Source organism: Danio rerio, chromosome 15, assembly GCF_052040795.2.
Source record: "Danio rerio strain M-AB ecotype USA chromosome 15, GRCz13ab, whole genome shotgun sequence".
NCBI classification, from domain to species: Eukaryota; Metazoa; Chordata; class Actinopteri; order Cypriniformes; family Danionidae; genus Danio; species Danio rerio.
Window position 1 is genome coordinate 21,806,881 of NC_141035.1, and position 15,307 is coordinate 21,822,187.

Consider the following 15,307-nt stretch of genomic DNA (forward strand, 5'->3'; position numbering starts at 1 on the left):
CTAGTGATGCGCCCAAGTGTTTAAATGCTTGCGCGATGCTGTTTCCTTCCACAAATTAGCAACCGTGCCTGTAAACAACTTATGCGATTGGTTATCTTTCAAATAGACTGGACAAAAAAATTATGTTTGCTTTCAAGTGTTTCTTTAAAAAAATGCCTTTGTGTAAGCAGCAGAGGTGGCCACTTTCACTTTAACCATTTTAACAATTATTAATGGGTCTAATGGCAACCGTACATATACAGTATATCGTGCATAGTTCTAGGTACATTGCAATAATTAGGTTTAAAATGTCAATTGTTTATTTTATTTTTTTTTTTTAAGAAAAGTTTTGAATAGAAAGTGTATGTATACAGCTATTTTTTGCCTCTTTTGAATATTTTTAATTATTTTAAATTCATGGCTAAGAAAATTATTTATTTATTTGTTTATTTTTAGTCTGGCCAGAGACAAATTTGGTAAATCTTTAGAGTTGAGCTCTGAAAAGTCTTGTGAAACAAGAACTAATTGCAATACGACTATGAAAGCACAACCCATGCTCATGCCAATTGAGCAAGTTCATACACAACACACAAAAAGTGAAATGAATGCGGACTCATTCATTATGTTGACATAACAAAATCTAAATTAAGTCATTTTAGCATGCCAAATGTCAAATCTATGCATACAAATATATATTTTCCTAACAATAAAATTATGGCCAGTGAAAATGGCGAATGGCTAGTAATGTTGACTACTAGCCACAGTGACTGGTCTTTAAAAAAGTTATTACCAAGCCCTGCCTGTAATCATTTACTTTCATAAAAAAAATAATAAAATACCACACTCTAAAAAATACTGAAATACTGTGTTGCTGTAACCAGTGCCTAATTTGAGCCGGATCTTGCTGGATCATGTTCTGGAAAATGTCAGATATTTGTGTCAGATTGTACGGTTGTGTGTGTACCGCTATGACGTGTTCTGGGAAAACTGAAATTGTTCGGTGAACGTTGGTCATGGTAACTTTTATTTCCTGGTTTTGTTGCAGGAATTATTTGTTTACAAAGCAAGTGCTGGCTGTAACCAAACAGTCAAATATGAAAAAAAAAAAAAAACATTGGATTAATAAGTTTAATTTAAATTTAATTGAAATAATGTACCCAAATTTTGGATTTGTTTATATTTGACCCAACATTGGGTTACAACAGCCCAGCATTTTTAGAGTGTATGAAAGTCAGTGAGTCAGTCAGAAAGCATTTCTGACATGTTTCAAAATATCTTTTGTGTTTAAAAGAAGAAAGAAACTCAAAAAAAAAAAAGTTTTAAACCAGTAAAGGGAGAGTAATGACAGATTTTTTTATATATATATATTTGGGAAAACTATCCCTTTAAACTCCATATTGATTTAAAATTTTCCTTATTTATAGGAAAGTTCATAAGCAAAGGCGAGGCAGTGCTATAAATAATGATGGTGATTCTCACCTCTTCTTATTTTCATCCTTATGACTAGTACACCATATTACAGCTTATAAAGCAATGAACAGATTTTATTAAGGGACAGAACAAGCATTAAAGGCTAGAATAAACTGCACAATTTCTGCCATTCAATTTCAGTTTGGAAGACTCAGTGCAAGTTGCATAAAATAATAAGCAGCAGTCTGCAGATTCTGAGCATTCAGAGAGACAGATTTAGCAGAAAATCAGCCCAGTCAGTGGATATCAAACATGTTGCTTGAGCCAAATTTAAAAGACTTGCTAGATGATTCCTAGCAACAAGAGGAATGTTTTTGTGTGATGTTGTTGTGTTTGCTTGCAATCCTCATTCTGACTTCACAGTACAGGAGTTTAAGATTAATTTACTTTTCTCAACAATCTAAGAAAAAAAATCTTCCTCAGAACATTGGTTGGTTCTGTTGTTTGATCCAGATTATATGGTGATATGATGTGTTTACAGATCTAATCTTGAACTTTCTAATCGGTTTACTGGCACATCAGGGCTGTCTTGATCATATCAAACATTTCGTATTTTTGACTATATAACTGCAGAACAAGCAACTAAATGGAGTCAGTGGACAGCAGAGATTGAGGATCTGCTTGTATCTGTGTTATATCTCATAAATGAACCAACAACCGTACAGGAAAACAGAAGCACTAAGGGCATATCACCTCAGATTTGAACCAGTGTAGAAGTTTGTTTAGTAGCTACCACATATTAGCATTAGCAACCGTCTGCTAAGAGTTATTTCTTGGCAGAAAAATCTTAAATAACGTGATGCCATAAAATGTTCACATTTTGTAGTGCATGCAAATTTTGTATATTTGCTATTCTCTGATATTATATACCCAGCTAGCTATAGTATGTGATTGATACATAATTGCAACATATTTTGACGACCAAACTTTTGTTGTGACAACGTAAATAATTAAGTTGTGATAACTGGAAAAGTTAAATTCCCAGTTACGTTGCTACAATGTAACTTCATGTACTGAAACCAATTTGGTCATAAAAAAGGAAGACAATTACTTGTCCTTGTTTGCCCCATAAAGGCAAAATATTTTATGAATGATGGACTTATACTCAAAATTAGGACAAATTCAACTTCTTACATTCAGTCAGAGGCATCAAAATTAGCTTGAGCCATTCAGAAACTATAAACTCAAACATCTAATTCTCTGCTGTAGGCCTACAAAAATAAATCTATGTTATGGTAAATGATTGTCTGGCAGCGTTGCAAAGCTACATTGTAGCAACGTAACTGTGAACTTCACCCTTCCGGTTGTCACGGCGTAATTAGTTACATTGTCACAATGAAACTTTGGTCATCAAAATAGTTTGCAATTACACTTATAATGATTAGCTGTTCATTTATTTTTACTTAAAAAAAATAAAATAATAAAATAAAAAGAATTATATATATAATTATGATGTTATATCTGTAAAGTTATGTGGAAACCAATGTACTAACCCACAAGCGTTTCATTAAAAATGCAGTTAAAAAGATGTTGCAGTTACGTTGACAGTAAATCAAGAAATTACCAAGTTATTACTAATTGAATACCTGTCTGGGATGTTCTTAGTTAGCTTGTAACATCAGTGGGATATACTGACAACATTGTGATTTGGTATTGGGATGGAAATGGAATTACCAGTATATGATGTTGTGGTTACATTGTCTGTTGGTAAGTAACCAAATTACTATAAATGACCAATATGTTTTGTATCTGTTACGCTGTGTGTGAGCTGGGTATAGTGCGAGTCCAGCTGTGAATAATTGGAGTATAATATAAAATATGTCAGACTGAAAAGTTTATGCTTTGGTCGAGTTCAGATTAGACATTCTGAAAAATAAATTTATTGTTTGTGTTTGTTTGTCTTTGTTTGTGTTGCATGTTAATCTGGTGAATTTTGTTTAGGACCATGTATTATTATATATTTTATCACCCAAACTTTCTCATTTTTCCTGGTCTTTTTAAAGAGCTTTTAAAAAAGCTAACAAGCCATTCGTTCTCACCTAGATACTTTCTTCACAACTTTGGCTGCCTAATCATACAGGACATGCGGGCAATAAACAAACTGAGTTGAGAGGCACTACTCATTACACTGAACTCGTGACCTGTGAGTGAACAAATAACCAAACAACAAGTCAAAGTTAACCAAGGCCAAGCTGTGTCAATAACACAAGAGTAAAGCTGCTCAACAAACAAAGCAAGTCCTAAAACATTTTTAATGTATCCATTAGAATCTAGTAGAGTAGCCATATATAAAATAGCAAAACAACACTAAGGTGGAATCTGGATCTTATATAAAGTCTTTAGAGTGTTACTGAAAATCAGGATGTATACTAGACAAACTATTATGTGACAGAATAACAATTTACTGTATAAGCCAACTGTAAAGAATTAAAAAAAGCTTGGTGAAATGATCCACTCATTTCAGATAATCTCTGGAGCATTACCCAGGTCACCCTGCAGCTGAGAACAAGGCCGAGAGGGTCGAAACAAGGAGATGTTATAGAAGACCAGACCAGTGGCAGTCAAAAGCATGCTATTGTATGTTCTAAGACACAAAAGGATATCACTTCAGTCAGTCAGTCAGTCACAAATGAATCCACCCTGGGTAACAAAGAACAGGTCCTGAAATATGATGCGCTCCAGGGGTAAGGAAAGGTGAGCTGGAACAGCTTTAAGGATTGGGAAGCCTTTAGAATGGGAATAAAAGGCTAGAGTTTAGCCAATTCATTCAATAGACAAAAGACGAAGTCAGTGATTTTGTTCCAGAACATCCCACACTCCCCCCTTTCCTCCTCCAGATTAGACCACAGTGAGATTGAACGATAATGCCCGAGTCTGTTCACGGAAGAAAGAAGCAAAAGGCTCAGTGATTTATGAGAATGTTTGGCATTAAGTTTGTCAGCTGTTTTTTCATTTTTTCTTAGTTTTTTTTTTTACTTTACTTTTACTTTCTTTATTGTCCACAACTGGAAATTTATCTTTGGCTTCACAACACAACCAGATTAGTGTTCACATTTCACACATCACAGAAAGAAAATAGGCAACACAAATACATTCAGTGTCATCACAAAACTCTATCTTAAACCCTATGCATACTTAGAACCCAGTTTTTAAAATTCTGATGTCAGTCGGCACAAAGGACATTTGATGCACATTTTTCTTTGCTTGAGGTTGCCTAAAACGTCTTTTTGATGGCAAGAGCTGAAATTTTAAATTTAAGGGATGGGAACAATCTTCAATAATGACATGTGCTTTTGGTTTGATTCTCATTAAACAAAGTTCATTTGGTTGTCTTTGTACTTTACCTACAATTGCTCCGGCAATTTTTACTACTCGAAACAGTTTTTGCTTTTCCTTAATTGGTAACAGTCGATACCATGCAACCATGTTAAAACTTACAACACTTTCAAGTTCTTGTATACCATCCCCAGAACATCTTGACTCACACCAAATTGTATTAATCCCTAATAGTTTACATGTCAAAAAAAAAAAGTAATTTATGTTTTTGATCATTTGTTCTCAACCAAGTAAACAAAAAAAAAATGTAACTCAAAATCTCAAGATAAGTATTAGTCAATGAAAACTGTTGACATTTCAGTCATATTAGTTATTCTGCATAATAATAGTTAATGATAACAATAAAAACATCATCAAAATAAGAACCACAACTATTACTGACCGCTGTCATTCAATGAAATGTACATTAACTTTTTTAGAAAAAGTTCCCACATCAAAAATCCCTTTAGTCAGCCAGATATTTTGTTTTAGTTCTGGACATTTTAATAAAGATTTAGTCAATGAAAATTGCTGACAATCCAGTCTTTTTTAGTCATTCTGTTTAGTCAACTAATACTCATTCTGCACAATAAGGGTCATGATGGTCATGACAGTTTTTCTTTTGAGAGTAACAACAAATGGCATTTTATTATTTGAACTACTCACTCTCTCACTATCCTTCAACTTAGTATCTGACTTATCAGGGGTCACCACAGCAAAATGGACCACCCTACCTGAACTAACCAAGATATAATAATTATTGCCATAAAAATCTATTTTTTATAGGAGTCTACTCTACAAAGGTCATCATCGGTGGTGTAAAGTAACAAATTACAAATAATCAAAATACTGTAATTGAGTAGTTTTTTTCTCAAAAATTGTAATTTACTAAGTAGTTTTCAAAATGTGTATGTTTACTTTCCCTTGAGTACATTTTTAGTGCTGTATTGGTAATTTTACTCCACTAGTTACCTTCAACCTAAAGTAACAACTTTATAATTTCCTGTCTATAGGGATTAGAAAAAATCAGTCCTGTGATTTCTGTCCAATCAAATCCGTTATTGAAAGTAAATCAAGACATGCAGCAAACTGTTTGGAAGCATTAAAAGTGTGCAAGAATATGTCCAAAATCTTTACAGACAATGACAAAGAGACTGAATGTCACTGATGAGAAGATGACAGATGTTTTCTGTATAAATGCACTGCAGAATATTACGTTTACACACACGCATCAGCCATTCACAGCATATTACTCGAGTACTTTTAAAAGGGCTACTTTTTACTCATACTTTGAGCAATATTTACGACAGATATTTTTATTCGCAATACATTTTTGGCCAAGTAATCGCACTTTTACATGAGTAGGATTTTTCAGTACTTTTTCCACCATGGGACATCATACAAAAGAAAGTTCAAAGAAGCTTTTCAATTGAACTTACAGTACATTAAATTTAAACCATTAAATTAGAATTAAAACTTTAAGTTTAAAATTTTCAAAACTTTTGATAAATGTTGATACAAGCATGATTAACTTTATAACATGATTAACAGGATTTCAAATAACAAGAAAAATTCTACAGTGTAAAGTATCCTATTTTATGTTTTTTTCTGCATGTAGGTTGAATCAAATGGTTTTGATTTGGTAGAAAAAATGTGCATATTAGATAGATTGTAATTAATATAATTATAATGAAAAATATTAAAAAACAAATGATTAACTACATACTTAAATGCCAATTTAACTATATCAAAACAGTTATTACCCTAATATTTGTATGAATTACAGTTTTTATGATTTTAATTAACAGCTAGTAAAAGAATGTCATTAACTATCACATTACAGCAAGCCTGCTTCCGTAATGTGGTCCAGCACGTTCATTCATTGATGCCTCTACCATCCTTGTTATCATCTCCGCTGGGCACCAGTTGCACACAAATCACCCCTGTAATTTCATCCTCAGGGGACAAATTCACATCTGCTGCATGCAGCGCTGGCTAAATCTGCTGTCTCAGAATTAAAATAAGGTGACCAGTCACATGACACTGGAAACGCCTGCGAGTGCAAAAACCAACACTACATGCACACTGCACCTGATTATGCAGACATTCAGCCAATTGTGAAGAAAATGCCTCATCTAACCTTGCAAGACAAAACGCACGCTATAATGCATAACTAGCTGCAGGCAAAAGCCCACGGAGAAGGTGAAGTGTGCAGGCTGTTTCTTACCCTTCACTGGGATCATGAGTGCTTGCGTCTGTCGGAGGTGTTGAAGCTCTGGCGTTTGTCGCTGCTGCAGTCCTGCTGCTCGCCTCCATGATACTGAGTCACTGCTACAGCTGCCCGTCTGTGAGGGAGGAGGAGAGAGAGAGAGAGAGTGGGAGTGTGAGAGAGACCGGACTTCACTTTAGTGTCTACACCTACAATACAGACACTGGAGGAGGCCCTGTGGGGTGCAGGAGTGTGTAGCAAGCCTGTATAAGTTTATATATTTAGTTTATTTTGACATAATATTGAATAAATTCATTCATTTCTACATACTGTACATAGTTTTGATCACATGAAATAAGCAGTTCATTCCGTTTTGACCCCTGGAAAAAGCAGGGAATAAGCCCAAAGGAAAGTGAAATGAAATAAATTAAATTATATTGAATAATAATTAATTAAATTAAAAATAAAATAGTTCAAAGATGATTTATTTTATTGTATATTAACCAAAATCATTTTAATAAAAAATAAAATAAAACATTAATCCAAGTTAATATTGGTTATAATAGATTATGTATATTAATAACATATGATGGATTAATACCGGACATTAAATCAGTCAATCATATATATATATATATATATATATATATATATATATATATATATATATATATATATATATATATATATATACACACACAAGGTGGATTTGTTTACATTGTATTATTACAATAAAATTACAATAAAAAAATAATAATAACGTGTCACCATTATAACTTTATTCACAACTGCCATAACAGCAACAAAGGCTGCTGATAATAAATCACATTCATTCATTTAGCACAGGGGTGTCAAACTCCTGCACAGTTTATCTCCAACTCTGCTTAAACACACTTACCTGTAGCTTTCAAACAAGCCTGAAGGACTAATGAGTCCTTTGTTTAATGAGGGTTAAAGCCAAAGAGCAGAGCTGTGGCCCTCCAGGAACTGTTTTTGACAAAAGTGATTTAGCAGAAAATTTTATCCAAATCAACTAGAAAGGCTATGTCAAGTTTAAGTGAGTTTTTTCAATTAATAAATCAATTTCTAAATAAAAGTTGGATATAAAAGTAGGGCAGTACATCACCTATAATGTAATACAATCAAAAGTTATATTATTTACAATAATAAATATGATATGCGACCATGGGTATTTTTATGTATATTCATTCATTCAACTTTATTTATAAAGCACTTTACAACCACCGAGCAGCAGACCAAAGTGCTGAACAGTAAAATAAAATTAAAACACTAACCACAAATAACACATGGTATACAACTCAAGTAGTAAAACTACTGCATGCATAAGAGTTCCATATATTCTGTCCAACAGATATCAGATCAGGTGAAAAAGGCCAAGGAGAAAAGGTTTTGAGGCGTGATTTGAACAACGACAGCGAAGGGGCTTGCCCGATGTAAGGAGGTAGGGACTTCAAAAACTTGGGGGCAGCCACTCCAAATGCACGGTTCACCTCTAAGCTTACATCTAATTTTGGGGACTCTAAGAAGCTGCTGATCTAAGAGCACACGACGGTACAGTATATACTGTACGGGTGTAGCAGTTTAGATATGTAGTGTGGGGCAGAACCATTTAGGGATCTAACAAAACAATTTTTAAATGAATTCTATATTGTACAGGTAACCAGTGAAGTGTGGTTAAAATCGGAGTGATATGATCAAACTTACGGCAGCCTGTCAAAAGCCGTGCTGCAGTATTTTGCACCAGCCGTAGACGGGCTACAGAAGACCCACTTATCCCTTTGTAAAGTGAGTTAAAGTAGTCCAGGTGGATAGTAACAAAGGCATGGATTACAGTTTCAAATTGTTATCTTAAAAGAAATGACTTCATTTTCCACAGTTGCCTCAGCTGGAAAAAGCTTGCCTTGACCACTGCCCTTATTTGGTTGTTCAACTTTAAGTTAGGATCAAGTTGAACCCTAAGATTTGTAATGGTCATTTTAGATGTGCTGTGCTAGGTCACTCAAATCAACCGTGGAAGTTACAACACTATCCTCAAAAACCATGACTTCCATTTTCTTTTCATATTCGTTAAATTGACTTTTGCATCAAACCCATATGTTAATGTTAATCAATCACTACAAGCAGTTCTATTCAGTATATTGCAATAACAGCTTCAAATGATTGATTGATTAATTGATGAATTGATGAATGGATGAATGAATGAATGCTAACAAACAAACTGATATTTTAAAAAGAAAAAACTTACTGATTACTAAGATCTACAATATCGAAGACTTAATTTATGTTAGATTCATTGGCATGTTTTTCATTGCTGTAATTATATTAATGGCTTCATTCATTCATTCATTCATTCATTCATTCATTCATGAAAGAAAGAAAGAAAGAAAGAAAGAAAGAAAGAAAGAAAGAAAGAAAGAAAGAAAGAAAGAAAGAAAGAAAGAAAGAAAGAAAGAAAGAAAGAAAGAAAGAAAGAAAGAAAGAAAGAAAGAAAGAAAGAAAGATGTATGACAATATAACAGCAATAAATCACATTTTTATTCCACATAAATCTACTTTAAAAAATAATGGCAGACATGATTTGTATATGTCACTACTGTGTTTAGCCATTCAATCAATGTAACTGAATTCACCCTGAGTTCAAGAAAAAAAATCTGTTGGCTAAATGGCGACTGCAGTCCTTGAAACACAAATAAACCTAAAGAAAAATCAATGACAAGGACAGTTTGTACCATGTTTACTGATGCATGAACACAAGACTTACATGGGACTTGTACAAGCAATGTTGCAATACGCTACACCATTAATAATTCAAGTGTGAAGCATAAACAAAAGGAATATTCAGTCACACCCACAGTGACTGTTTAAACACCACAGGGAGAGGAACCTTAGTAATCCTGACAGCACAACATTTATGATCTACTACTGTAGGTCTAGGAGTAGCGAGATGTAAAAACTACAACATATTCCTCTCACACTCTACAAACTGTCAAAAGTGCTGACGAGGAGAAGCTTAAAGTTGAGTCAGCAGAATGAGTCCTCTATGTTTGCATGCAGATACTGTACCTGAGAGGACAAACGTCACCTTGAGCACAAACACACACAGCAGCGCCTGTGATTAATCCACACATATTCACACAGCCACTGAAATGAGTAGGGCTGCATGATTCTGGCTAAACTGAGAATCACAATCTTTTTTGTTTAAAGCCAAGATCATGATTTTCTGTAGCTGTAAAATAAAGGTTAACATGAGTCGACTATTATTATTGTTATTTATTCCAAAATATGGTAAAACAAAAATAAAATTAGGCCTATGTGTTGGTCTACTGTTGGTTAAAATGCTACATTTTGTATGGAATGACTTAAAATATGTCCTGGTTGATAATTCACATTAAAAGTATAACATCAGAATATAATTATTCATAATTCTGAAGTAGAATTATTATGTTGCACACATATGCTTGTCATTTGACATTGAGAACATTATTAGACCATTTTCATTCATTCATTCATTTTCTTGTCGGCTTAGTCCCTTTATTAATCCGGGGTCACCACAGCGGAATGAACCGCCAACTTATCCAGCAAGTTTTTACGCAGCGGATGCCCTTCCAGCCGCAACCCATCTCTGGGAAATATTAGACTATTTTTTCACTGGTAAAATGAAACATTTGTCATTCTCAGATTCCCTTTTGCATTATACGAGACATTAAAGACCATTTTGAGGGATTTAAACAAAAATGGTACCAACGTATTTCCTGTTTTACATTTTTAAGTTCTACAGCTTCCGAAAATTTAAAAAGAGCTACATATTAATAATGTTATGACAGCTGTTTTAATGCAGAGATGTATAAAGTACTAAAGACCTAAGTGCTCTATCAAAAAAGTGACTTGAGTAGAAGTGGAAGTGCTATTTAAGCAGCGTATTTAAGTGGAAGCACTAAAGTATTCAACATTTTTTGTACTTAAGAATTGCAAGTAGTTTATTTCACAATGTACTACTACAATGTACAAGTATTGTTTAAGTGACGGCATCCATGTGAAAGTGAAACCAAAACCTAACACATCATTTAAATGATCATATCGCATTTTAGAGCTAGGATCACGACAAGCATTTAATATGTTTTTTTTTCATAGTGAATACTTTAGTGCTTCCACTTGAGTTTAGTTTGTAACACACTATATTTTCAACTTAATTTCCTGTCACTCAATTTGCAGGTTCTGTTTATTAAAGTTGACATCATTGGCGGGCAGTAAACAAACATTGCATCAGCTCATGTGTGATTTTGCTGCTGTGACTTCATCATTACATGAAGACAGAAATGACATTTTTGGGTGAATTATACTTTATAAATACACTATGTGACATGATTAACACCATTTGCAGGTGTCCATGTAACTGAGCAATGTGTATGAAGAAATGTGAAGACTTGTGTGACCGCCTTTATGCTTCTCTCCTGGCCATGAAAATATAATTGGCTGAATTTTAAAAAAGCTGAAGGTCAATTTAAGATTGCGATCTTTTTTCGATTAATTGTGCAGCTCTAGAAATGAGTATTCATTTTTTTCCCTTCGACACTAAGCTATTATCTTAATATAAGCAACAGTTTATGGTCTGCATTGAGGGCCAAATTACAGAATATAATGAGGTCCAAATAACTATGTCTAATAAAAAAACTGGCATTTCTATATAGCATACGACATGCATTACAATGTATGCCATACTGTATATTTTTTATGTAATATAAAATAATTGAATGAGCAATTTCAGAATTTGGATGTGACATTTGCAGTAAAAACTTAAATTCACAGAGAAAGAATGCATTAACATTACATTAAAACATCTGTTTATATTTTCCAAAACAACAAACCACAGAATTATGTGATCAGAAAAATATCAATCTGTAAATATATTGTATACATTTAAATAAGGAAAATAAACATGCCTGATGGATGTGATCAAAAAGTCTGTGAGTTTACAGTATACAACATACTTTGTGTAATTCTGTGAATTAAACTGCTCAACCCAAAAGAAACTAGAAACTGGTTTAGTATAGAACAATAACAATCCATTTTATTTTACTTGACATTTTTGCATTTATGAGGAAAAAGCTCTGTTATGGATGTGACAGATATGAAATTGCCACTTATGTGACTTTGGTTAATCAAATATAATTGTTTGAAAACGCTGACAGATACATTGTTACACAGTTACACAGTTACAAATAATACTTTTACACAGTATTTTTGCAGTACTGTAAAATACAAGCCAACATAAATATCTATATCTACATATATCTATAGCCATTCGCTATATTTTTATGGAAAGTTTGACATTTGCATGGGATTGCTTGAAAATAAAATGTATATTCATAAAATGTTATTAAATATTAATATAATTAAACAACAATATTTATAAAAACAACTATTTTTAAACTTTTAATACTACAAATATACTGAGCATAAGTTTTATGTATTCCTAAAAAAAGAAAAGGACAGAGAGACAGAAACAAAGATCAAAGGTAAACGTAAAAATGTACTATATATTATTTCATGTTAATAATCTTTTTTTTTTTTTTTTTTTTTAAGAAAACAGATAGATTTATTCAAAAACCATTTTTAAACGTTATTGATTTATGATTATTATGGATTATGGATTTTGGTCCATATCTTCTCATGAAATATGAGACTTAAACACCTTATGTTGCTGGTATGAAAAAGAGAAATAAATGTAATACCCTGTATAAAAAAATCAATAAAAAAAAACTGTCTCTGAATTCAGTGCTATTGTTACGCCCAAAATATTGTATTATTTTCCCACATTTAATCCAAACAACTTGGAAATACAGGAATATGTTTTCCTTGCACAATGTGGAATGTTGAATATTTGTATACGATTTTTCTCAACAGTGGTTATTCTTAACAGAATAACAGTGGTACTGGTATCTCATGACAAGGGCAGCAATTTTTGTTCGACATTCAAACGCACACAAATGCTTGAAAGCAAAGACAGAAATAAAAAAAAATCTGTTTTTAAGTTGATATAAGTAACTTACAGACAGACAGACAGACAGACAGACAGACAAGGACCTCAATAAAAATAATAATGATTTAAAAATGCATCATGGAAACATTAATAAATGGTCCCAGACCTTTGGACAGCACGATTCAGTGAGCAATTGAACTTTATGTATTACATCATGTTTGCATGATATCATCTGCTCGACTCGAGTATGGGATTGTACTGTATGAAAGCTGATGTTCATTGATGGGGTTGCTAAGCGACAGATTGTCATGAAATCCTGAACATGTGATGAGGAATGTTTACAGCCAGGGTATAACATGAACAGAGAGTAGGCGTTTACCGTTGCGTGACTAAGAAGCCGAATAAACTTTAAGCTAAATGGTGCTGAAATCTTCTTTTAACTGGTAATAAAATGAGCACAGTTGTCATGCATGGCCAACAGCATGTGACTTCCGATGAGGATTTTAACGTTTAGTTTCTTTATAGACTCATCGTGGGTGGTTTATGTTTCCGTAACACTAGACTAAATTGTTTCAGCGTGTATATTCTTATCAGCTATGTAACGTGAATAACATGACGGTAAGGAATTTAAAACGGCATAAGACTACAAACAATTTACATTTATGGAAGATATTGCTAGAAGACATATTCTTGGTATATTCTTGGTCTTTACACGTGCGTATGTTACATAAATCACAGTCATAAAAAAGAAGGAAAGATCAACAAACAGTAGCTCACCTGATTGATTGTTTCAGCGTCACTGCAGACCAAACGACATCCGAGAGATATTTCCCTCTATTACACAGGTAATCCCTTTACTTTGAATGAGTGTGCACAGGCATCTAACAAAGGCATCCTTTATCGTGTGTGAACGTGGTGTGAGTGAGTGAGTAAATGAAAGTGCTTCTTGACACATGAAAACTTCTTTCTTTCCTTTACGCATCACCTGATAAACTGAGTGCGTGCGTGTGTGTTTGGGGGCGTGGCTATGATCAAGGTGGATATAGGATCCACTTAACTCTGTCCTTACATGAGATCAACATTTAAAACTTTTTTATCATGATTAAAAATAATTGACATAGAATACAAGTTTAGTCTTTTTATTTTTAAAACAATTTCATAAAATTGATTCCTCTTAATTTGGATAATAAAAAAAAAGATTATTGTTTACAAAAAAAGCTTACACCACAATTTCACCCAGGTGCTGCTACAGACGTTTTTCTTTTCTTGCAAAGTTTACACAAATCTATTTTTAACAAAAAACGGTACATATTTGCATTTTGGGGTCCCCAAAATGGCCATATTTCTTTTTTTCTGCAAGCTTTTACATTATTTACATTAGATGTCGCCTACCTTGTTGTTGTCTTTTGAAAGGAATGCGTCAATAAAGCTGCCATTTTGGTACAGGGTAGCGTTCCTTTGAAATGAATGTGGGACCAAGGTGTAGTGGAGGACTGGCCATCCAGAGCCAGATATGCACATATATCTATGATTGGGAGTTTTCCTGGCCGTCAGTTCACTAATATTTTTAAAATGACAAAATTATAATTTTACATCACTTTTCTACATCGAAGGATTAGTGACCACATGGACACTGCCATAACTTGTGTGCATGTAAATGTATTATCCTCCCTCCCTGTTAAATTTGCTCTTATCCTGCTTTCACTTCTCATTCTAACGGAGGGAGCGATTCATTTTTGAATGAATCTCAATTACTCTGGCACCACAGCATCTTGTGGTCATATTTCATTTACTTTGTTTGCTTATATTACATTCACCTTATTCTCAGCTGACGAGTGGGCGCTGCCATTTGAATCTTTTTGTCTCGCGACTTCCGGTCACATTCACTTCCATTCATTTTTTGACGTTAACAACTGCTCGTTACGCTGCTTGATGTTGCAATTTAATATTTTCTTATTATATTATGCTACTTGGTCTGTGTAGTCATGCAAACATTTGTTTGTTGAGCAAGTGCTTTGGCCATTTTCTGCCGTTTATTATTCCTAGTCATTTCTCCCATAGGCGACTGAATTGGAAGTTCTAAGACAATCGCGAAAACAGGCACACTTGCGCATTTTAGAATAAGGTCAATAACAAAACCAGCAAAAGCCTAATGTGTAATGCGAGTTGATGCTACTTTCCTTATGATGAAAGCAATAAGTGATTTTATCATCAATATTTGTATAGCACAAAAGTTCGTAACAAACAAAAACATAAAAAAACAAAATCTTATATGAAATGTTCTGCCTTGGTGCTTTGTTTTCTTTGATTGTTCACCTACACCAGTACACAGC

General features: G+C 33.5%; 1 protein-coding gene across 1 annotated transcript in view; it reads right to left on the minus strand.

The window, feature by feature from the left end:
* Window positions 1-13,989, minus strand: part of arhgap32a (Rho GTPase activating protein 32a) — a 91,442-nt gene extending 77,453 nt beyond the window's left edge. The window contains exons 1-2 of the mRNA XM_087283924.1: window positions 13,752-13,989; window positions 6,992-7,109 (exon numbers count right to left, since the gene is read on the minus strand). Coding sequence (XP_087140050.1) covers window positions 6,992-7,080 — 89 coding nt within the window. The 5' untranslated portion in view covers window positions 7,081-7,109; window positions 13,752-13,989. The remainder of the gene's footprint in view (window positions 1-6,991; window positions 7,110-13,751) is intronic.
* Between the last annotated feature and the right edge of the window lie 1,318 nt (window positions 13,990-15,307).